The sequence below is a fragment of the Oncorhynchus mykiss genome, chromosome 20 (genome assembly GCF_057628025.1).
Source record: "Oncorhynchus mykiss isolate SJ-2025 chromosome 20, ASM5762802v1, whole genome shotgun sequence".
In the NCBI taxonomy this organism is placed as follows: domain Eukaryota; kingdom Metazoa; phylum Chordata; class Actinopteri; order Salmoniformes; family Salmonidae; genus Oncorhynchus; species Oncorhynchus mykiss.
The window spans coordinates 36,175,361-36,200,351 of NC_143041.1; the positions used below are offsets into that span (position 1 = coordinate 36,175,361).

General features: G+C 44.0%; 1 protein-coding gene across 2 annotated transcripts in view; it reads right to left on the reverse strand.

The window, feature by feature from the left end:
- Positions 1 to 24,991, reverse strand: part of LOC110499326 (proteasome activator complex subunit 4B) — a 71,884-nt gene that overhangs the window by 12,805 nt on the left and 34,088 nt on the right. For both annotated transcript variants that reach the window (XM_036956185.2, XM_036956186.2), the window contains 24 exons: positions 21,674 to 21,824; positions 21,402 to 21,570; positions 21,115 to 21,182; positions 20,687 to 20,902; positions 10,792 to 10,949; positions 10,200 to 10,295; positions 10,025 to 10,080; positions 9,830 to 9,886; positions 9,159 to 9,313; positions 8,873 to 8,935; positions 8,653 to 8,748; positions 8,289 to 8,420; positions 7,808 to 8,017; positions 7,254 to 7,390; positions 6,981 to 7,034; positions 6,466 to 6,595; positions 6,111 to 6,192; positions 4,421 to 4,644; positions 3,968 to 4,093; positions 3,528 to 3,680; positions 2,342 to 2,446; positions 1,953 to 2,044; positions 1,367 to 1,498; positions 333 to 541 (listed from right to left, as the gene is read on the reverse strand). In XM_036956185.2, the coding sequence (XP_036812080.1) occupies positions 333 to 541; positions 1,367 to 1,498; positions 1,953 to 2,044; positions 2,342 to 2,446; positions 3,528 to 3,680; positions 3,968 to 4,093; positions 4,421 to 4,644; positions 6,111 to 6,192; positions 6,466 to 6,595; positions 6,981 to 7,034; positions 7,254 to 7,390; positions 7,808 to 8,017; positions 8,289 to 8,420; positions 8,653 to 8,748; positions 8,873 to 8,935; positions 9,159 to 9,313; positions 9,830 to 9,886; positions 10,025 to 10,080; positions 10,200 to 10,295; positions 10,792 to 10,949; positions 20,687 to 20,902; positions 21,115 to 21,182; positions 21,402 to 21,570; positions 21,674 to 21,824 (3,071 nt within the window). The remainder of the gene's footprint in view (positions 1 to 332; positions 542 to 1,366; positions 1,499 to 1,952; positions 2,045 to 2,341; positions 2,447 to 3,527; positions 3,681 to 3,967; positions 4,094 to 4,420; positions 4,645 to 6,110; positions 6,193 to 6,465; positions 6,596 to 6,980; positions 7,035 to 7,253; positions 7,391 to 7,807; positions 8,018 to 8,288; positions 8,421 to 8,652; positions 8,749 to 8,872; positions 8,936 to 9,158; positions 9,314 to 9,829; positions 9,887 to 10,024; positions 10,081 to 10,199; positions 10,296 to 10,791; positions 10,950 to 20,686; positions 20,903 to 21,114; positions 21,183 to 21,401; positions 21,571 to 21,673; positions 21,825 to 24,991) is intronic.

Below are 24,991 nucleotides of genomic sequence, written 5' to 3' on the forward strand. Positions count from 1 at the left end.
GGTCTCTTACCCGTCTTCAGTAGTTTGATGGCCTGTGTTAAGGTTAGGGGTCGTACCCGTCTTCAGTAGTTTGATGGCCTGTGTTAAGGTTAGGGGTCGTACCTGTCTTCAGTAGTTTGATAGCCTGTGTTAAGGTTAGGGGTCGTACCCGTCTTCAGTAGTTTGATAGCCTGTGTTAAGGTTAGGGGTCGTAACTGTCTTCAGTAGTTTGATAGCCTGTGTTAAGGTTAGGGGTCGTACCTGTCTTCAGTAGTTTGATGGCCTGTGTTAAGGTTAGGGGTCGTAACTGTCTTCAGTAGTTTGATGGCCTGTGCTAGGGTTAGGGGTCGTACCCGTCTTCAGTAGTTTGATGGCCTGTGTCCTCTCGTCCTGCTCCCCCACATCGTTCTCCTCTACCACGTGGTTCTGGATCTCCTCGTCCCCCTCCGTTAGGGGTTTGAGGCGCAGCAGTACCCGCTCTGTGAACTCCTTGATGCGAGGCGAGGCTGTGGGCTGAGTGTACGGCAGGTTGACGTCTATCATGAAGATGTAGGTGAGTACACTGGAGAAGAGAGACAGAGAGAGGGGGGAGGACAGCGAGCGAGAGGGGGGACAGAGAGAGAGAGAGAGAGGGGGGAGGACAGAGAGCGAGAGGGAGGACAGAGAGAGAGAGAGAGAGAGGGGGGCGGACAGAGAGTGAGAGGGGGGACAGAGAGAGAGAGAGAGTGAGAGGGGGGACAGAGAGCGAGAGGGGGGACAGAGAGCGAGAGGGGGGACAGAGAGGGAGAGAGAGAGAGTGAGAGGGGGGACAGAGAGAGAGAGAGAGTGAGAGGGGGGACAGAGAGCGAGAGGGGGGACAGAGAGCGAGAGGGGGGACAGAGAGCGAGAGGGGGGACAGAGAGGGAGGGAGGAGAACAATAAGAGGGCATGATGGTGGGTGTGTGTAGTCCCTTACCATCATATTTTGGGCGGTTTCCATTACACCACCAGTGTGTTGCCAGTGATTATGACTACGTGGGCTCTAGTGTTGTTTTTTGGGAACTGTGTTTCCATATAGACAGAGCTGTAACTGAGGACTTGTGAAGAGCCGAATAAACAACCTCTGCATCATCAAGACAGTTCGTTGTGACTAGTTGTTAACCATGGAAGGTATTCATCCATGTTCACAGTCAACCATTGTTAAGTAAATGAAAAGTACCAGAGGCCAGGGCCTTAGCTCCCAGTGAGAACCTGGGGCCAGGCCGTGGAGGTGGAAACAAGTCAGCCTTTTGGGTAAAACACTGGGGTGTTAGTGTTAGTGGAAACACGCCATTTGAAAAGTATATCGATAGTATACTTTTAAAATACTCCATCAGTATTCGGTCAATGGATGTAAGAGAGGTCCTACCTGCCGATGCGCTCACGGACGTTCTTGTAGACCTGTGTGAGTTTGGGCTCTAGGTACTGCAGCAGTCTGTGGAGCAGCTCAGGAACTCTCCACTCCTGCTGAGCCAGGCCCCCCTGCAGCACATACAGACGACTGGAGAGAGGAGAGTTATACACACTAACACAAAAATAAAGTGTTTCCCCTACCTACCATTGTACATGTGGGGAGCTACACTGCCTAGCTTTTTGCTGCCCCCCCCACCTAAAAGAGTTTGGTTTTTATTGGTTTCAATTGACAAGAGAGCCTGAATGTTGCTTTGGGGGCCTTTGTGTGTGCATGGAACATCATCTAGGAGAAAGACAGGCAGCTCTCTGTACAGTCTATCTGACAGTTCATAATCTAGGAGAAAGACTGTACAGAGAGCTGCCTGTCTATCTGACAGTTCATAATCTAGGAGAAAGACGGTCTATCTGACAGTTCATAATCTAGGAGAACGACTGTACAGAGAGCTGCCTGTCTATCTGACAGTTCATAATCTAGGAGAACGACTGTACAGAGAGCTGCCTGTCTATCTGACAGTTCAAGCGTTGGTAAAGTTTCTCCTCACCAGGCGTCTACGAAGGATCCCCCCTCCCCGTTGACTGGAGATTCCATCAGCATCTCAAACAGCCAGTGGAGCTTCCTGGGGTCTCTGCTCTCCTGTACCACACAAAACCACAAAGGTCAAAGATGTGGATGCAGGAAAACAGAATCATGTCAGATGGGACAGTCTTTCCCCATTCCTGCATTCACTCCTCGTCTCCTTAAATGCATTGGAAGAGAAGATCCAAGGTCCTTCCTGTTCTGGCCTTCTCCTCTAATGCGTTTGGGAATGGAGGAGAGAGGATGCATTTGGGAATGGAGGAGAGAGGATGCATTTGGGAATGGAGGAACTACTGATTGAGAAAGAAGCTGAAAGAAATGGACTGCTGAATGAGATGAGGGCTCGAGGCTTACACAGGCGGTGGCGATGCAGGTGCCCCAGTCAGCGTAGGTCTCTACAGTGATGTTGTTCAGTGCTGTACGGAGCAGAGGACACAGCAGCTCCCACAGACTCTCAACCTGGGAGGGGAACACAGGTCCAGAGTCAAAGGTCAAGAACATCCAAAATATTTAACTTTTATTTATCCAGGTAAGTCAGACATACACACACACATTCTTATTTGCCTGGCAAGTGGAGAAATGTAAAGTACTGCTTGAGTCTGGTGTGTGCACGCGCATTTGACCATGGTGTATGCATCTCTCGCCTACCTTGCCGTAGCTCCAGTGTGTGTGTGTGTGTGTGTGTGTGTGTGTGTGTGTGTGTGTGTGTGTTCGTTCCTACCTTGCCGTAGCTCCAGTGTGTGTGTGTTCGTTCCTACCTTGCCGTAGCTCCAGTGTGTGTTCGTGCCTACCTTGCCGTAGCTCCAGTGTGTGTGTTCGTTCCTACCTTGCCGTAGTTCCAGTGTGTGTGTTCGTTCCTACCTTGCCGTAGCTCCAGTGTGTGTGTTCGTTCCTACCTTGCCGTAGCTCCAGTGTGTGTGTGTTCGTTCCTACCTTGCCGTAGCTCCAGTGTGTGTGTTCGTTCCTACCTTGCCGTAGCTCCAGTGTGTGTGTGTTCGTTCCTACCTTGCCGTAGCTCCAGTGTGTGTGTGTGTGTTCGCTCCTACCTTGCCGTAGTTCCAGTGTGTGTGTTCGTTCCTACCTTGCCGTAGTTCCAGTGTGTGTGTTCGTTCCTACCTTGCCGTAGTTCCAGTGTGTGTGTTCGTTCCTACCTTGCCGTAGTTCCAGTGTGTGTGTTCGTTCCTACCTTGCCGTAGTTCCAGTGTGTGTGTTCGTTCCTACCTTGCCGTAGTTCCAGTGTGTGTGTTCGTTCCTACCTTGCCGTAGTTCCAGTGTGTGTGTTCGTTCCTACCTTGCCGTAGTTCCAGTGTGTGTGTTCGTTCCTACCTTGCCGTAGCTCTAGTGTGTGTGTTCGTTCCTACCTTGCCGTAGCTCCAGTGTGCGTGTTTGTTCCTACCTTGCCGTAGCTCTAGTGTGTGTGTTCGTTCCTACCTTGCCATAGCTCCAGTGTGTGTGTGTTCGTTCCTACCTTGCCGTAGCTCCAGTGTGTGTGTGTTCGTTCCTACCTTGCCGTAGCTCCAGTGTGTGTGTTCGTTCCTACCTTGCCGTAGCTCCAGTGCTTGCTGCCTCTGATCAGTCCAGAAGTGATCTCTGCTACACAGCGCTGTTTGCTCTCGTGTGTGTCGGCCACCAGACGCTCCATGTGTGGTTTCAGCACGGGCAGGAAGGCATCGTTGAAGTTACGGAACAGACCCTGAAAGATAGAGGAGTGTCAATAAGACAGAGCTACGGAAGCCTAAAGATTTGGCTTACAAAACCACCCTCCTGGGTTTATCCTTCCCTCGTTCCTCGCAGCCCTGTTCCCTGCAGTCTCCTTTTCAAAACGTCAGACGGAAGCGAATAGAGTATGAAGAGAGAACTCACGTCCTCCGATGTTTTGAACAAGAGGCGGGATAGAGAACAAGGTATTAATGAAGGTTCAGGAAATACCTCTGAGATTGGGAGGGTCTGATCTCAGGGTCTGATCTCTCTCTCCCTCACCTTGAAAAGGCAGAACCTGCGGGGGCTGAACTTGTCCTTGCCCTTCCGGTCCTCCAGAGAGAGGAACTCAATCAGCTGGTTGATGAACACTGGGTCTGAAAAGTGGTCGTAGATGATCTGCTCTCGCTGGAATGAGAGAAGAAGAAACTGTTATTACAGTTGGCTGGAGATGTCACATTTTACAGCAGAGGATGTTATATAGCGTTTTCAAAAAGTGAGAGACTGCATTCTGATTCTCTACCCTTCAGCCAGAAGTGTGCACTTGTTCACTCCTGCTCATACATTTAAAAGCATTGTATTGAAAGCGTGCATGGCTGGAGGGAGTTTCCACCATATTCCCTACACTAATACAGTCATTTCACATCAATCAGGAGTGTCCAAGTGTACACTTCGGGACAAGGGTAGCGAATTAGACTGTGGCCATTGTGTGTGTGTGCCGTGTCATCTCCTCACCTCTGTCATCTCCTCTCTGGTCAGTCCCTGTTTGGGCTGCTCCTCAGAGGGAGAGTACATCATGAGTTTCTGTGGCCAGCTGTAGTATCCCCAGTGGGTCTTCTCTACGAATGTACAGCCCTCCCAGTCCTGCTGGGTACGAGGTAGACTGCTACTGTTATACTGGAGCCACTGGTTATCAGGCCTGTCTCCTGCTATCATACCGGCCGGCTCCTTTAGACCACCTGGTAGAGGGAGAGAGGCAGTGAGAGGACCAGACTGCTACTGTTATACTGGAGCCACTGAGAGGAGAGAGGTGTTGAGATACATGCTGTATAGCTGTTATAATCACACCTGGGGTCAAATAGTATTTGTTTACTTTCAAATACAGTACCAGTCAAAAGTTTGGACACACCTACTCATTCTACTTTATTTTTACAATTTTTCACATTGTCGGATAATAGTGAAGACATCAAAACTATGAAACACACATGAAATCATGTAGGAACCAAAAAAGTGTTAAATCAAAATATATTTTAGATTCTTCAAGGTAGCCACTCTTGGCATTCTCTTAACCAGCTTCACCTGGAATGCTTTTCCAGCAGTCTTGAAGGAGTTCCCACATATACTGAGGACTTGTTGGCTGCTTTTCTTTCACTCTGCTGTCCAACTCATCCCAAACCATCTCAATTGGGTTGAGGTCGGGGGATTGTGGAGGCCAGGTCATCTAATGCAGCAATCCGTCACTCTCCTTCTTGGTCAAATAGCCCTTACACAAGCCTGGAGGTATGTTGGGTCACTGTCCTGTTGAAAAACAAATGATAGTCCCACTAAGCGCAAACCAGATGGTCGTGTCGCTGCAGAATGCTGTGGTAGCCATGCTGGTTAAGCGTGCCTTAAATTCTAAAGAAACCAGAGCTTATCACCAGCAAAGCACCCCCACCTCCATGCTTCACGGTGGGAACCACACATTCACGGTGGGAACCACACATGGGCAGCTCATCCAAAGTAACATGTCTGTTACTTGCTTCTGTGAAGCCTTTATTTGGGCTGCAATTTCTGAGGCTGGTAATTAATGAACTTATCCTCTACAGTAGAGGTAACTCTGGGTCTTCCTTTCCTGTGGGGGTCCTCATGAGAGCCAGTTTCATCATAGCACTTGATGGTTTTTACGACTGCACTTGAAGAAATGTTATTGAAATGTTCCGGATTGACTGACCTCATGAAGCTGGTTGAGAGAATGCCAAGAGTGTGCGAAGCTGTCATCAAGGCAAAGTGTGACTCCTTTGAACAATTTCAAATATAAAATATTTTGATTTGTTTAACACCTTTTTCCATGTGTTATTTAATAGTTTTGATGTCTTCACTATTATTCTACAATGTAAAAATAAATACACTTTTGACTGGTACTGTAGGTGCTTCTACACCTGCATCGCTTGCTGTTTGGGGTTTCAGGCTGGGTTTCTGTATCAGCACTTTGTGACGTCTGCTGATGTAAAAAGGGCATTATAAATACATTTGATTGAAATACTTTTAGAGCCTACCTGAAGTGCCAGATGGAAAGGGTTTGCAATTTTGGGACTATTCCTTTGGTTCCATTGCACCAGAGCAAGCCCAATCAAGTACAGCTTGAAACGAATACTATTTGAACACAGGTAAGGGGACTAGTGAGCGAGGAGACAGGAAGTGCAACTCGAGAGTGGGTACTTACAGAGCTCGTTGGGGCTGACTGGTACTTTTTTATGCGGCCTCTTGAGTTGCTTCATGATCCCTGCCACTGCTGATATCGCCAACTAGTGGGGGAAATAAACACACAAAAAAAGTTTCTATATCTTAAAATGAAACACTATAACGACGATTATGCATACGTGGCTGATGTTTGAAGATAGATGTGAATTTATATGTGAAACTTTACTGTTTACTGCCATCTTGAAGAGTTATCATGCAAAATAGATTCTCTCAATGTAGTGAATGAAACTGAATGCATGACTGGGTCTGTCCGTTAGTGATTCTGTGTTTAGTGCGCGTGTGTGTATGGATAGTGGTGGTTGTGTGGGAGCGCCCACCTTGCGGACCAGGAGCGAGTCGTGGTTGAGGCTCTTGACAAAGAACAGGACAGCAGGGGAGGGGAGAGGGTGGTCATCTCTCAGCAACAGAGACATGAATCCAATGGCATTGTGCTCAAACTTCCAGGGCCTGCAACATGCAGAGCAGCGGGTGAAAAACGTTTTGACAGAGTGAAGGGAGGTACTACCTGGGTCATATTCATTAGCAATAAGTCTTTGTACAACATGATGTAAATGGTTTCCGTTGCACAACGTTTTGCTACAGAGTGAAGGGAGGTACTACCTGGGTCATATTCATTAGCAATAAATCTTTGTACAACATGATGTAAATGGTTTCCGTTTCACAACGTTTTGATACAGAGTGCACTGATGAATAGGAAGTTGAAAATGTTGCAGTTAGAAACGTAAGGAACAGAGCTGACATGATTCCCTTGTTCTATACAACAGACTATCATATCTGTTAAACACAATACATTTCTATGCTCGTTTCAGTCATTGAGACAAGGTGAACCTACATGTTTCTGTCGTTGAGGCAGTCCAGAAGTTCACCAACCAGACTCTCATATTTCCTGAGGGAGACAGACCAGTAATATATTATAAAGTGGCTTATACTGGGGACATTATACTGTAGACATAACTGAGAAATTAGTTTAACAACAGGAACGGCAGACCTTTGCTAGACTGCAATAAGACACCAATAGGGCTAAATTTGAAGATTTTGTGTACAGTTCATCGACAGTATTGAGTGTTTAGTCATTAGCAGTGAAAGCGCTTCCTCTGGTACTTACTGAACTGAGTCGAGGTTCTTCTCCTCCTGCTTCCTGAGGCCCTCTGCTTCTTCCTGGTCTGAGGGGACAGGGTCCCGAGGCAGGGGAACACCGGAGGTCTGGAGCTGCACCGCCGCTGCCCGACATTCTGACGGGATCTACAGCAAAGAGTTTGTTTAATCAGAAATTATTATATATGTTATACAGGATATGATATATATAGCTAATGGAGGTAAAGACAGGTCATCTCAGGCCAAGCAGACTAATATATAGATGACCTGTAGATTCCCAACTTCAGAGACATGTTTGAATCCTATTCAGTCACAAAGCTTTACTCTCAAAGGCTTATGTCACACTGTACTTCTATACGCCCAACAGGAAATACTATATACATTTTGTCATTCATTGAAAAAAAGAGTTGAGAGTAAACCCAGCGGGCAAAGTTGGAAGGCATGATATCCTTACTTTCAGTTTACAAATCAGATCAAGTTGAAATTACATCAGTACAAACCATTCACAACCAGATGGTAGCAATGACAATTTCCACCAGTGGAAAAGCAGGAAGGGTATCTTACAGCAAAGTCGATGCCAATGGTCTCGTATTGGCGGTGGACCTTGTCAGCGAGGTCGTCAAACAGGCGGACGATGGAGGGCTTCTCCAGGGACATAGCTGAGCTGAGTCCTGAGCGGACGATGGCAGGCCAGGTCAGGGTGATGCAGTCCCAGTCGTGCAGGTTGGCCAGGCACACCCCACTATGGTTCCCCAAGAGACAGTACAAGGCACCCTGAAGACAGGAGAGACAGGGGGGGAAGGAAGGATGAGGAAAATAATGAAGGATGGCGAATATGAGGACTCAAAGTTATATTCCATTTCTCTATTTACATCATCCAGTCAGTCAGTCATTTAGTCAGTCAATCAATCAATCGATTGATCAATAATCAATCTGCAATAACCAGCCTAGACCATGTGCATGTGTGTGTGTGGATGAGGTAGGGGAGTGTTTATGTGTGTGGGCAAGATAAGAGAGACACAGGACAGAGACAGGCCAGTCGTACTTTGAATTGCTGTTGTGTGACGTCGGAGCGGTCTGGCTCCAGGAACTCCAGCACACGGGGGATCAGGTCCCGGCAGCAGAAGTTATAGGTCCCCAGAGCTGTGAACAGCACACTCTGAGCCCGGCTACGCACCTGGAGGGACACACGAGGTACATACACTCAAATGTTTCTTGATACCTTGCATCCTATCTCCTCGCCGCCTCCTCAAAAAACATCAGAGGAGATGAATGTGTTGAGGTGGTGAGGAGAGAGGAATCAAGGAAAAGAAGCCAAGATTGATAAAACATCTCTCTCACCACAGTAATGTTTTGTTTACCTGCTGGGGCTACTAAAACAAACATCTGTGGTAGTAAACTGAGCTAACCTGACTGTAGGTGCTGGTAGAGAGCCGCAGCAGATCCCGCATCAGTTCCTGGTGGATACTCTTGTACTCACACCCCTCCACTGTTAGCTTACGCAGCTGGACAACACAAAACACAGAGGCTAGGTTACAACCTGGGGTAAACACACAGATTCTTCCATGACTGCAGCAGACATTCGAGGATGGACAGAACAGAGAGAGGGCAGAGAGAGAGAAACCGTACCTCGTGCTGTAGCATGACTCTGTCGATTAGCAGGGCTCGGATGTGCTGCTTCCTGCCGTGAAGCTGTAGGTGTATTAGAAGACAAATGAGTAAGTGATTACAGGTCAGCACCAGAATCAACAACAAAAAATGACAAACTCAACTCTTACAAAAGATATGTCAGATAAGTATGTGGGTGCTGTAAACAACCAGCATTCATTCACTCAAGAGAAATACAACTTCATTCGGGAGGTCCACCACAATCTCAGCCATGGCTCCAGTATGGCGTTCTAGCTATATCGCTCACCCTGTTCTCCATGGACTTCTTGACCAGGTTGAAGCTCTTCCAGCGAGAGTCAAACTCTTGTTTGTGGGAGCCTTTGAAGTGCAGCAGGTCACTGATGATCTTGATGATGGAGAACAGAGACTTGGTGTCGTCCTCTGAGTGCTCCAGAATGTGATCTGAGAAAATAAAAACAGAACAAACCATTACATGGATATGTTTTAGACATGGTTTATTCAATCTTAATATGTGAAGAGCGTCATAAGGTGGTGAACACAAAGCAATTTAAAAAAAAACATTACACTTATAGGAAGGGAAATGATCTGGATAGGTTTACACTTTCTGTGTTAGTTAGATCTGGACATGTGCAGAAAAGCCAAGTACAGCAGAAGACAAGTTCCCGTTGGACATCTGTGGACATTGGACAATAAAGTAATCTTGCCAAGACAATGATAATACCGCAGTCGATGACAGGACACAAGTATCTGGAGGGTAGAGGTGATAAGTGCCACATGGTATAACAACAGTTGTTTGGCTGGCTGTAGTTTGATGTTGGGTGTGCGGATGTGTTGTGGTTACAAAAACAGGAGGGGACAAGGGTTTGTTCTTGGGTGTGGTGTCGTTACAGAGGATGTGAATTTAATGTTAGGTGGGGTTGTGGTAACTCCGACAGAAGGGAAACGGACACTACTCACGTAGAAGCTGCCTCATCACTCTGCAGATAGCATCTCTGTAGTTCTCTCTGGACACATCTGCAGGGAGGGAGAGAGAGTTGAGGCATTACAACTCTGGCTAGCCACACTATGAGCACATCCCAGTCACAATATGACTGCCCACACAAAGAAATCAGAGCACAGCTAACTAGAAGGGTAGTTAGTAATACTCCCTACCATCGGCCATCCCTGTGAAGAGGTTAGTCTCCCCCAGATTCACCATGCTAGTCACCCTGATGGGGAAAGAGGTTTCAAAGTTAAAACACACTGTTGGTAAAACACTGACAACAAATTACTTTATAAATACATTTTATTGATTAACTTGTTTGCAAATTAAATGTGTCCTACTCACAGTTCAGGGATGGGCTCTCCTTGCAGCAGGGGCAACAGGCTACCTGCTCCCAGAAGGCAGTGCTGTACAATGGACAAACTCTGTAGGACGTCATCCCTGAAAAACAGAATTAAGACAGTTACATGAAGGGTCCACATAACACTGACTACACATTATAGAGCAGAACAGGGTTGTGTTCAGCGGGGCGAAAACGTTTTGAAATGGAGGTAGCAGCTAAACTCTTCAAGACAATAGCACACTTGTCCATTGCAAAACGTTCTTGCTACTGTGTGCATTACTGAAGTAGTGATGTAGTAGAGACCCAGGCTTGTTTTAAAAATGGTGTTCCTGCTTCTGGTTGAGAAGAGCATAAAAAGGTTAGCTTATTCTTGGATGTTCAGTATCCTATCCTTTCACTTCCATCTGTCTACTCCAGACTTAACCAGTCGCTGGCACACTGTTTAATGGGTCTTCAACCTGGTAAAGTCCTGGCAAAACGGGTTTCTCTAATTGGGAAGGTTTATGTAGTCCTTCTGTGTTTGTTTGTTTGATAACAGATGAATAGGACCATTTTCTCACTATCTTTTAGTTAGTTACTTTGTTTATCCCTCACCTGGTCATGTCCCGTTCCCCCTGGGCGTATCTCTGTAGTCGGAGCAGCTCTGGCTGTAGGATCAGGTCTAGAACGTAGAACACAAAGCTGGTCTCCTCCACTCTGGGGACGTGCCACTGGATGTTCAGGTTCCACAGGTCCCCCGGACGACCCCAATCCTGGAGACACAGAGAGAAAAATGGTTTTATTCTGGATCAAAAAGGGGTTTAGGTGGTGGGCGTGAGTAGAGCCCAACCCATATATCAGACAATATTGTCCTTTTACTGATACATCGGTCAATAATTCCACCGATAACCAATAAATATGATGAAACAAACTAATCTCAATCCAATCTGAACACTTGCGGCCATTCTCATTATGTGTTATTGTAACCATGTATTAGACATTTTCTCTGTTGGATGGAAATTTGTGAGAATTCAGTGTGGAAAAATTATACTTTTTAATTTATTTTCAGTAAAACAGTATGTCCCCCCAAAAAACACATTGGTTGGGCTGTAGGCATGGGGTGTGGCCAGTGGCGTAGCTTTAGCCGGTGTAGACGCACCATACATGGGCCCAGTGACGGGCCCAGATCTGTGGGGCCATGGGCCCAGATCTGTGGGGCCAGGGGCAAATATTGTCATTTGAATACCGCCCCACCATGCCCAAGTATTAATTGTTGACGCAGGTCCATCTCCCATACGATTTGACGAGAAGATCTTTCTTTAAAGTAGGCTATATGATAAATAATCCCACTGATGGTTTCAACAACAAAATGTATTTTTGCCATTACATAGGTCAGCATGATATTTTTGCCATTACATAGGTCAGCATGATATTTTTGCCATTACATAGGTCAGCATGATATTTTTGCCATTACATAGGTCAGCATGATATTTTTGCCATTACATAGGTCAGCATGATATTTTTGCCATTACATAGGTCAGCATGATATTTTTGCCATTACATAGGTCAGCATGATATTTTTGCCATTACATAGGTCAGCATGATATTTTTGCCATTACATAGGTCAGCATGATATTTTTGCCATTACATAGGTCAGCATGATATTTTTGCCATTACATAGGTCAGCATGATATTTTTGCCATTACATAGGTCAGCATGATATTTTTGCCATTACATAGGTCAGCATGATATTTTTGCCATTACATAGGTCAGCATGATATTTTTGCCATTACATAGGTCAGCATGATATTTTTGCCATTACATAGGTCAGCATGATATTTTTGCCATTACATAGGTCAGCATGATATTTTTGCCATTACATAGGTCAGCATGATATTTTTGCCATTACATAGGTCAGCATGATATTTTTGCCATTACATAGGTCAGCATGATATTTTTGCCATTACATAGGTCAGCATGATATTTTTGCCATTACATAGGTCAGCATGATATTTTTGCCATTACATAGGTCAGCATGATATTTTTGCCATTACATAGGTCAGCATGATATTTTTGCCATTACATAGGTCAGCATGATATTTTTGCCATTACATAGGTCAGCATGATATTTTTGCCATTACATAGGTCAGCATGATATTTTTGCCATTACATAGGTCAGCATGATATTTTTGCCATTACATAGGTCAGCATGATATTTTTGCCATTACATAGGTCAGCATGATATTTTTGCCATTACATAGGTCAGCATGATATTTTTGCCATTACATAGGTCAGCATGATATTTTTGCCATTACATAGGTCAGCATGATATTTTTGCCATTACATAGGTCAGCATGATATTTTTGCCATTACATAGGTCAGCATGATATTTTTGCCATTACATAGGTCAGCATGATATTTTTGCCATTACATAGGTCAGCATGATATTTTTGCCATTACATAGGTCAGCATGATATTTTTGCCATTACATAGGTCAGCATGATATTTTTGCCATTACATAGGTCAGCATGATATTTTTGCCATTACATAGGTCAGCATGATATTTTTGCCATTACATAGGTCAGCATGATATTTTTGCCATTACATAGGTCAGCATGATATTTTTGCCATTACATAGGTCAGCATGATATTTTTGCCATTACATAGGTCAGCATGATATTTTTGCCATTACATAGGTCAGCATGATATTTTTGCCATTACATAGGTCAGCATGATATTTTTGCCATTACATAGGTCAGCATGATATTTTTGCCATTACATAGGTCAGCATGATATTTTTGCCATTACATAGGTCAGCATGATATTTTTGCCATTACATAGGTCAGCATGATATTTTTGCCATTACATAGGTCAGCATGATATTTTTGCCATTACATAGGTCAGCATGATATTTTGGCCATTACATAGGTCAGCATGATATTTTTGCCATTACATAGGTCAGCATGATATTTTTGCCATTACATAGGTCAGCATGATATTTTTGCCATTACATAGGTCAGCATGATATTTTTGCCATTACATAGGTCAGCATGATATTTTTGCCATTACATAGGTCAGCATGATATTTTTGCCATTACATAGGTCAGCATGATATTTTTGCCATTACATAGGTCAGCATGATATTTTTGCCATTACATAGGTCAGCATGATATTTTTGCCATTACATAGGTCAGCATGATATTTTTGCCATTACATAGGTCAGCATGATATTTTTGCCATTACATAGGTCAGCATGATATTTTTGCCATTACATAGGTCAGCATGATATTTTTGCCATTACATAGGTCAGCATGATATTTTTGCCATTACATAGGTCAGCATGATATTTTTGCCATTACATAGGTCAGCATGATATTTTTGCCATTACATAGGTCAGCATGATATTTTTGCCATTACATAGGTCAGCATGATATTTTTGCCATTACATAGGTCAGCATGATATTTTTGCCATTACATAGGTCAGCATGATATTTTTGCCATTACATAGGTCAGCATGATATTTTTGCCATTACATAGGTCAGCATGATATTTTTGCCATTACATAGGTCAGCATGATATTTTTGCCATTACATAGGTCAGCATGATATTTTTGCCATTACATAGGTCAGCATGATATTTTTGCCATTACATAGGTCAGCATGATATTTTTGCCATTACATAGGTCAGCATGATATTTTTGCCATTACATAGGTCAGCATGATATTTTTGCCATTACATAGGTCAGCATGATATTTTTGCCATTACATAGGTCAGCATGATATTTTTGTGTATTGATGACAATAAATCAAATTAAATTAGCTAAATAAATCATATTATTCAAAACCATGTTAAGATAATGAAATGCATTATGGGATTCATTGTGCAAATACTCTCTAAAGCATTGTTGTTTGTGTCATCGTTTTAAGCAATAGTTGAGCTAGCTATCAAGAAACAACGGCCTGAAAAAAAGAGAAAGTTGAGTAACGTGAGTAAACGCAGCAAATTTCTGGCGACAGGTGTTGGAGCGCATAGTTAATGTAACTCTCATACTTACGCCATGTAATTCGGCGTTCAGATGGCACCGTGAAAAGCTGGGGCAGGCCAACAGTGGGAATTGTCTCAGTATAATCGAACTGCTGTCATTTTTACGACCCAGTTCTGAAAGAACTTTTAGAACGCCCCGCAGGATCCGTTAACTATCTCAGTCCTCAAATCCAAAATGAGCTGATTTATATCTTAGCTGCGTGAGTGAAGTGTGACATTCAGGGAGAGATGCAGGAAGCCCCATTTTTATCCTACTATTATGGACACCACACCAGATGTATCCAAAGTAGACCAGTTAAGTCAAGTTTATCTCTATGTGAGCGTGATAAGGGATGCAAATAATGTGGCCACAGATCTGACCATCACATCACATGTTTTGGGGATTTCTGGAGACTGCTTACACATCAGTAGCTGAAATTCAACATAAAATCCTGGCAGCATAGAGGATGGCAGGGGTATGATGGAGCTGCTACCATGAGCAGGGTCTATTCGGGTGTGCAGGCCAGAATATCCATGTGCATTGTGCGCGGCGCAGTCTTAACCTGGCTCTCAACAACTGTCAAAAATGTGCCAGCGATTAAACAGTTTTATGATACTGTTGAACTGTTATACACCTTCTCCGGGCATAGCATAAAGAGATGGTCAATGATGAGTGGTATTTTTGATTTTGCATCAGAAACAGAAAACGCTGGTCATCTAGATAGGAGTCCCTTGCCACCCTGAGATACAGGTATGGGGACGTAATGAATGACCTCACCAAGATGGTGCTTTTAAGTGACAAGAAGGACGAGAGGGATGATGCAGCAGCACGGAAAAAGAAAATAAAAAAATGAACTTTTAGTCGTTCTGCAGACTAAGGTTTTAGAAAATGTGAAGGTCAGTCTACTAAGGACATAGAGGTCCTGTCCGGATTCCCACAGGATTTTGAGAAAGCCGAAGTCACTGCAAAGACCCTTGCTGTCAAATGGGGAGCTCAGAACACATTTGAAGACACTCGGAGAAGGAAGGCGAGGCGTCATTTTGATGAGCTATGTGAGGACGAGCGACTGTCTGATGGGGAGAGTCAATTTAGAGCCAACGTCTTTAACGCAAACCTTGACATCGTTATCCACCAGCTGTCAAACAGATTTAAAAGTCTGCGGGCAACAACGAGTCTGTTTGACTCCATCCATCCCACTACCCTGGCCAACGCAGATGGTGATGCGCTCTACGAGACAGACAGCCGGCTGACTGAACATTACAGCAAAGATATATCAGCAAGTTTCCCTGGCCAATTACTCTGTTTCAGGGCCTGTTTTAAGAAGGAAATAGCAAAGCACACTACAGTGAGAGACCTGGCCAAGATGCTAATTTTGAATTACAATTCAGTCACTGCTACATTTGGGGAAGTAGTTACAGCGATGCTCCTTTTTGTGACTGCCTGTAATGGTAGCCAGTGCCGAGCGCTCCTTTTCCAAACTGAAAATAATTCAATCATGGGAGCAGCTGAGAAGCAGCATGGGACAGGAGAGACTGAGTGGGTTGGCCATTCTGTCCATTGAAAACACCAGGGCCATGGATTTGAATGCCATAGTCCCGTCGAATGCCAATCAAATGAGTGAGTAAGCTTATATTTTTAAAGGGCAGGCTGCCCAGACAGCCTATATAATTAATTTACATTGCTTGTCAATCTACGACTATGATCGATCTGTCTTTGGAAACCATGTTCTGGTGCACGGCCACTGAGCCATTTCATTGTCATCATAGCCTATACGTTTAACTAGGCTATAAAAATAATAGTAAGCACATACACATCATATACTGTTAAAAGGAATGCTGCCATTTCAGACATCTGTTTGAATGCTCCACTTGGTTGATTTTCTGGTGTTTTTGCAATAGGCCTCTGCAGGAGGCAGATCTGACATCCACCAGTATGTCAGTTTTGACCCCCTGCGTAACTTCAGCGAACATGTACTGGGTCATCAGCTGTGTTTCAGTGTCTGTCAAGAGATTGATCTATATATTTATGTTTTATAATATAGGCTGTTACCTATTATTTGCAGATAAAATAGGGTGGTTTCTGACCGCTTTGTGTTTCTGTGGTGCTGATCGACTTGTATGGGTTCATTTGTGACCACCGTCCATGGTGCTGATCGACTTGTATGGGTTCATTTGTGACCACCGTCCATGGTGCTGATCGACTTGTATGGGTTCATTTGTGACCACCGTCCATGGTGCTGATCGACTTGTATGGGTTCATTTCTGACCACCGTCCATGGTGCTGATCGACTTGTATGGGTTCATTTCTGACCACCGTCCATGGTGCTGATCGACTTGTATGGGTTCATTTCTGACCACCGTCCATGGTGCTGATCGACTTGTATGGGTTCATTTGTGACCACCGTCCATGGTGCTGATCGACTTGTATGGGTTCATTTCTGACCACCGTCCATGGTGCTGATCGACTTGTATGGGTTCATTTCTGACCACCGTCCATGGTGCTGATCGACTTGTATGGGTTCATTTCTGACCACCGTCCATGGTGCTGATCGACTTGTATGGGTTCATTTCTGACCACCGTCCATGGTGCTGAATGTATTGGCTATATTGCGGCTTCTCTGGTAACAGCTTCAAATGTGCCCTTAGATTAGGTTCTGCTCTGCTGTTACAATGCTTAGTAATATTAACGCACAGCCTTACCAACAAAATGATTTACATTTTACGGGAAATATTGGTGGTGACAGGGGACTGTAATGTTTTTGGGCACCTGGGCCCGTCATGATTAAGCTTCGCTACTTGGCATGGCAGTGGCCATGGTCGGTCTGTCAGCACAGCTGAAATTTGTCTGACCACTAGGAAAGAACATTTTATTTTTATTTTTTATTTTACCTTTATTTAACCAGGCAAGTCAGTTAAGAACAAATTCTTATTTTCAATGACGGCCTGGGAACAGTGGGTTAACTGCCTGTTCAGGGGCAGAACGACAGATTTGTACCTTGTCAGCTCGTGGGTTTGAACTCACAACCTTCCGGTTACTAGTCCAACGCTCTAACCACTAGGCTACCCTGAGGCTCCCATCTTGGCGGTGGAGAGGATGTTGGTGTTTTAAAGCCAATTTCCTGCATTCTACACATTTCTTCAGTAGCTTAGAGACATTTTTCAATTTAAAGCAAATTTCATGCAATTCTACACATTTTGCCTTGGAGCTGAAATACAGGAAATTTGCTTAAAAGCGGAAAAATGTAACTTAATGCACTTTGCCATGGCTAATGCTGTGTTCTTATGCTCAAAAGTTGTTAGTTCTCAAATATTTAAAATGAAAAAAATATATAGGTCTATTATCTTTTCTACACTGAAAGTGTTTTTACATTGCAAAAATGTATTAAAACATTTAAAATGGGTCCACACTGCGGCCCACCCAAGACGTTTCTATGCAGAAAGAAAACCGGAAAGTTTGGCTTAATATGTTAATAATACACCTGATTTTTAAAAGACAAACTAAAATATTACATTTACATAAGTATTTTACTCAGTACTTTGTTGAAGCACCTTTGGCAGCGATTACAGCCTCAAATCTTCCCTTGACCCTGACTAGTCTCCCAGTCCCTGCCACTGAAAAACATCCCCACAGCATGATGCTGCCACCACCATGCTTCACCGTAGGGATGGTGCAAGGTTTCCTCCTGTCATGAGGCTTGGCATTCAGGCCAAAGAGTTCAATCTTGGTTTCATCAGACCAGAGAATCTTGTTTCTCGTGGTCCGAGAGTCCTTTAGGTGCCCTTTGGCAAACTCCAAGCAGGCCGTCATGTGACTTTTACTGTGGAGTGGCTTCCATCTGTCCAATCTACCATAAAGGCATGCTTGGTGGAGTGCTGCAGAGATCATTGTCCTTCTGGAAGGTTCTCCCATCTCGACAGAGGAGGTCTGGAGCTCTGTCGAGTGATCATTGGGTTCTTGGCCACCTCCCTGACCAAGTCCCTTCTCCCCTGATTGTTCAGTTTGGCCAGCTCTAGGAAAAGTCTTGGTGGTTCCAAACTTCTTCCATTTAAAAATGGAGGCCACTGTGTTCCTGGGGACCGTCAGTGTTGCAGAAATGTTTTGATACCCTTCCCCAGATCTGTGCCTTGACAATCCTGTCTCGGAGCACTACGGACAATTCCGTCGACCTGATGGCTTGATTTTTGCTCTGACATGCCCTGTCAACTGTGGGATCTTATATAGGCAGGTGTGTGCCTTTCCAAATTATGTCTAATCAATTGAAGTTACCACAGGTGGACTCCAATCAAGTTGTAGAAACATCTCAAGGATGATCAATGGAAACAGGATGCACCTAAACTCAAGCAAAGGGTCTGAATACTTATGTAAATAAGGTATCTCTGTTTTCTATATTTTATAAATGTGCAACCATTTCTAAAAACTGTTTTCGCTTTGTCATTAATTGAATAAAAAAATGTCCAATGATAGAATAAGGCTGTAACGTAACAAAATGTGGAAAAAGTCAAGGGGTCTGAATACTTTTCCGAATGCACTGTATGTACACAATCAAAGAGGTTAACTATGGTCATGTGGATTGTGGACTGTATAGACAACATGTCTATTCAAACCACATAGTATAATCTCAGTGGTACCTGGTCCACTAAATCATGGCTATCAATGTATTATAATCATGTCTTGACCTATGCAGCCTCATGCCATATGTTTATAAAGGACCTAAGCCATATGTTTATAAAAGGACCTACGTGACCTTCCCACAGCATTACTTAAAAAGGTACGATAATTGAGTTGCTAATGGCAGCAGGCAGTACACCGGTCAGCTTTCAATTGGAGTTAAGGCATCCGCATGCTTCCCAGCCGAAACAGTTTGAGCATGTATTATGACGACACTAAAGTTCTTGTTCGTTTTTTTCACCAGTTGTTCGGCCACACATTTTTTCTTGAGGCAAGCCCAAATCGGTGATTGGTCAACAGTTGGAATTCTTCAGTAAGGTCTTTGTTGTCGTTCAACGAGAGAAGACTAGTTTTCATGCACATTTTGTCATTTAGAAATACTGCACCAAACATCTTAGTTAGATGTACGACAATTCTCCTCAGCAAAAACGTTGAAATCAATGACAGATTTCTTGAGTCATCTTAGATTAATTAAAACTATTTTGAGGAAGTGTATACTGGACAAACAGTACTATTGACGCTTTTTTCTCGTTTTTCAAGCGAATGTCTTTTAAGGGAGTGTTCGAGTCACCTAGCCGACTTTGGCTAGCGAAACTGAAGCATGCTGACACATTTACTCAATGAAAGGGCGCAGCACTGAGCGAGCCTGCAACACCACTTCCTGTAGTAGCTCAAACGGCGCATGTTAAGATGTCATCTTAACCAACTTTGTTTGGCCTAAATGCACTATTGAGAGTCTTCACATAGGAATCAATGGTTTAGTCCATTCATATATAGTCAATGACATGCACGCAAATAACACACACACACAGACATACAAAACACACACACGTGCTTGTCTTGTAGTCCTGACATCAATTCTAAGAACAGCAGGCAAGACACCTTATTTGGCATCTAGTGCCATTCAGGCTTTAATCCATTGAGCTAGCCAACAATCTGCCCTGGGGTGCGTCCCAACAATCTCTCCTTCCTCCTGAAGTGAACATTCATTCACTACTCCACACACATTTTAAAGCATCGAATTGTTAAAAGGTATGGCCTGGAGGGAGTTTCCATATACCAGGTATTACCTTTAAAATCCATGAAAGTGCACACTTCGGGGAGAAAGGTTATGTCTCTACCTCTACTGGGGGTGACATAGTGAAGACATAATAGGATCACATGCCAGGCCATAGAGATGGATAGAGGGTGCACTTGCCACAAAAGCCTTTTAGTGTGGGCTGGGATTTCACCATTGTACTTCCTATGGGCAAAGATAGGTGTCCTCTATCCATCTCTATGGACCCTTCTCACTGACTAAGTGGACAGGGGGAGGGCTGAAGAGAGTAAATGAGGAAGGGAGGGGGGAGAAAGAGAGAGTTAACAGGGCAGAGGCATGTTATGCACTGGACCACTACTAGTCTGGTCTGGTTTCTTTGACACACTTTCTTACCGAAGGTCCAGAGTGACTGATAAATGATAAGACCAATCAAGAAGATAATGTAAAAAGGTATAAAATAACACCATTTGTGATAGAAATGGAAAGAAGAATAAGTGCTCGATAATCACAATTTTTCAGGGTCTTCTGGGTTATAAAAATATATTCCTAACAAAGAATATGTAGCAGAAATTTGGCAGGCAGGAATCTGAAAAAATATCAAACTAAAGTTTTGAACTTGATACCTTGATGGTTAGGTAGTCCTATATGGGCTGTTGAAAGTCACCTGGTACACTGCAGTACTCTGTGGGGTAGATAGATGTGTTACCCCTAACACCAGCCCTGCATGTACCACTAACCCTAACCCCCTAGCCCTGTACTTAACCCTATACTGTACATACCTTGATGGGCAGGTAGTCCTGTGTGGGCTGCTGAAAGCCTCCAGGTACACTGCAGTACTCTGTGGGGTAGATGAGGGCTGTAGACCTCAGGATATGATGCAGCAGGTTACAGGCCAGGGTGTAGCCCTGTTTACACTTCAGGTGGAGGGTCAGCTGCAGGATCTGAACCAGCTGGGTGCTGTAGGGGAGGATCTTGTCCCCGTCCACACGAGTCACCTGGGGAGGACAAGGTTAGGAGAGAAAATACAGACTGCACCTGTGTTCTGTTCATTAGGGCACAATTATTTTCATTTATTTTGCTACGGAAAACATTAGGTTAGTAACTCTCGCATTTCAAAAATGTTTTCCTGTTTGGTGTCTACTGACAGGTGAAGGGAACAAGAGAGTCTCTCAGTCCAGTCGGTATGAACACAGGATGATGACCTCACCTCTGACAGTAGCTGAAGGTTCCATAGTAACTCCTTATCCAGTTCCTCCTCACTCAACACCTCTTCATCTGGAAATCATCACCAAGAACAACACGACAGAGATAGTGAGATACTCTGAGCCAAACTCAGAACAAGGACCCAATGATTCCCACTTCTCCCCAACTCTAAGCCCTCCATAAATCAGCACACAACATAGTCTTGATCAAATCATGGCTTGATTAAATCAAGATTTGAATTTATAGCCCTGCACATAAACAGAACACACTTCCTACTTAGTGAATACTTACTGACAGCGATCTGGTTTATGGCATTGCAGCAGTGGGGCACAAAAAGCTTCAGAGACTGTGCCGGGTGACACTTGGAAGCTGCTCTGCACATGTCAGCCACCATCCTGCCAGCCACACGAGTCTCAAAGATGTTGGTGGTGGCAAAGTTGAAGACCTTCTCCAGAGCCACCTGAGTACAGCCAGGAGAAACAAACGGTTGCGTGTGAGTGAGTGAGTGAGTGAGTGAGTGAGTGAGTGAGTGAGTGAGTGAGTGAGTGAGTGACTGGGTCTACCTTGAAGATGTCTATGGAGCACTGTGTGAGGATGGTGCTGAAGGTAGAAGATAGTCCCAGCTCCACCAGGCTCTCCAGATGGGTCATCTTCTCTGTCTCTGTCTCCTCTCTGGTCTGCTCTAGAGTACTGCTGTCTATCAGGGCAAAACACCTGGACAGAGATAAACACATGCACAGACACAGGTTAGAACTGCTATGCTGTTCCACTGATGCCATGTATGCATACAGTGCCTTGCGAAAGTATTCGGCCCCCTTGAACTTTGCGACCTTTTGCCACATTTCAGGCTTCAAACATAAAGATATAAAACTGTATTTTTTTGTGAAGAATCAACAACAAGTGGGACACAATCATGAAGTGGAAAGACATTTATTGGATATTTCAAACTTTTTTAACAAATCAAAAACTGAAAAATTGGGCGTGCAAAATTATTCAGCCCCTTTACTTTCAGTGCAGCAAACTCTCTCCAGAAGTTCAGTGAGGATCTCTGAATGATCCAATGTTGACCTAAATGACTAATGATGATAAATACAATCCACCTGTGTGTAATCAAGTCTCCGTATAAATGCACCTGCACTGTGATAGTCTCAGAGGTCCGTTAAAAGCGCAGAGAGCATCATGAAGAACAAGGAACACACCAGGCAGGTCCGAGATACTGTTGTGAAGAAGTTTAAAGCCGGATTTGGATACAAAAAGATTTCCCAAGCTTTAAACATCCCAAGGAGCACTGTGCAAGCGATAATATTGAAATGGAAGGAGTATCAGACCACTGCAAATCTACCAAGACCTGGCCGTCCCTCTAAACTTTCAGCTCATACAAGGAGAAGACTGATCAGAGATGCAGCCAAGAGACCCATGATCACTCTGGATGAACTGCAGAGATCTACAGCTGAGGTGGGAGACTCTGTCCATAGGACAACAATCAGTCGTATATTGCACAAATCTGGCCTTTATGGAAGAGTGGCAAGAAGAAAGCCATTTCTTAAAGATATCCATAAAAAGTGTTGTTTAAAGTTTGCCACAAGCCACCTGGGAGATACACCAAACATGTGGAAGAAGGTGCTCTGGTCAGATGAAACCAAAATTGAACTTTTTGGCAACAATGCAAAACGTTATGTTTGGCGTAAAAGCAACACAGCTGAACACACCATCCCCACTGTCAAACATGGTGGTGGCAGCATCATGGTTTGGGCCTGCTTTTCTTCAGCAGGGACAGGGAAGATGGTCAAAATTGATGGGAAGATGGATGGAGCCAAATACAGGACCATTCTGGAAGAAAACCTGATGGAGTCTGTAAAAGACCTGAGACAGTGACGGAGATTTGTCTTCCAACAAGACAACAAGAATCTACAATGGAATGGTTCAAAAATAAACATATCCAGGTGTTAGAATGGCCAAGTCAAAGTCCAGACCTGAATCCAATCGAGAATCTGTGGAAAGAACTGAAAACTGCTGTTCACAAATGCTCTCCATCCAACCTCACTGAGCTCGAGCTGTTTTGCAAGGAGGAATGGGAAAACATTTCAGTCTCTCGATGTGCAAAACTGATAGAGACATACCCCAAGCGACTTACAGCTGTAATCGCAGCAAAAGGTGGCGCTACAAAGTATTAACTTAAGGGGGCTGAATAATTTTGCACGTTTTTGATTTGTTAAAAAAGTTTGAAATATCCAATAAATGTCGTTCCACTTCATGATTGTGTTCCACTTGTTGTTGATTCTTCACAAAAAAATACAGTTTTATATCTTTATGTTTGAAGCCTGAAATGTGGCAAAAGGTCGCAAAGTTCAAGGGGGCCGAATACTTTCGCAAGGCACTGTACATAGGCTACATACATCACCAAAAGTATGTAGACACCTGCTCATCGAACATCTCATTCCAAAAATCATGGGCATTACTATGGAGTTAATATAATAAAACACAGAAATACGAGCCTTTGGTCATTAATATGGTCAAATCCGGAAACTATCATCTAGAAAACAAAACGTTTATTCTTTCAGTGAAATACAGAACCGATACGCATTTCATCAAATGGGTGGCATCCCTAAGTCTAAATATTGTTGTTACATTGTACAACCTTCAATGTTATGTCATAATTATGTTAAATTCGGACAAATTAATTACGGTCTTTGTTAGGAAGAAATGGTCTTCACACAGTTTGCAACGAGCCAGGCGGCCCAAACTGCTGCATATACCCTGACTCCCTAGTTTCCCTAGTTAATATTGCCTGCTAACATGAATTTCTTTTAACTAAATATGCAGGTTTAAACAAATATAAGGCAGGCAGGCATTGATGTTTATGGTTAGGTACATTGGTGCAAAGACAGTGCTTTTTTCACAAATGCACTTGTTAAATCACCCGTTTGGCGAAGTAGGCTGTGATTCGATGATAAATGAACAGGCACCGCATTGATTACATGTTAGATAAACTAGTAATGTCAACAACCATGTGTAGTTAACTAGTGATTATGTTAAGATTGATGTTTTTTTATAAGATAAGTTTAATGCTAGCTAGCAACTCACCTTGGCTCCTTGCTGTACTCGCGTAACAGGTAGTCAGCCAGCCACGCAGTCTCCTCGTGGAGTGCAATCTAATCGGCTATAATCGGTGACCAAAAATGCCAATTACCGATTGTTATGAAAACTTGAAATCGGCCGTAATTAATCTGCCATGCCGATTAATCGGTCGACCTTTAGTCAGGACTCTGTGTAGGCCAGTCAAGTTCTTCTACACCGATCCCGACAAACCATTTCTGCACGGACCTCGCTTTGTGCACAGGGGTCTTGTCATGCTGAAACAAAAAATGGCATTCTCCAAACTGTTGCCACAAAGTTGGAAGCACAAATTCGTCTAGAATGTCATTGTATTCTGTAGCGTTAAGATTTCCCTTCACTGGAAGGGGCCAAGCCCGAACCATGAAAAACAGCCCCAGACCATTATTCCTTCTCCACCAAACTTTACAGTAAGCACTATGCATTGGGGTAGGAAGCCCTCTCCTGGCTTCCGCCAAACCCAGATTTGTCCGTCGGACTGCCAAGAGGTGAAGCATAATTCATCACTGCAGAGAACGCATTTCCACTGCTCCAGAGTCTAATGGCGGTGAACTTTACACCACTCTAGCCGACTCTTGGCATTGCGCATGGTGATCTTAGACTTGTGTGCGGCTGCACGGCAATGGAAACCCATTGAAGCTGACGTTGCTTCCAGAGGCAGTTTGGAACTTGGTAGTGAGGGTTGCAACAGAGGACAGAAGATTTGTACATGCTTCAACACTCGCGGTCCCGTTCTGTGAGCTTGTGAAATAACCAAATCCACTCAT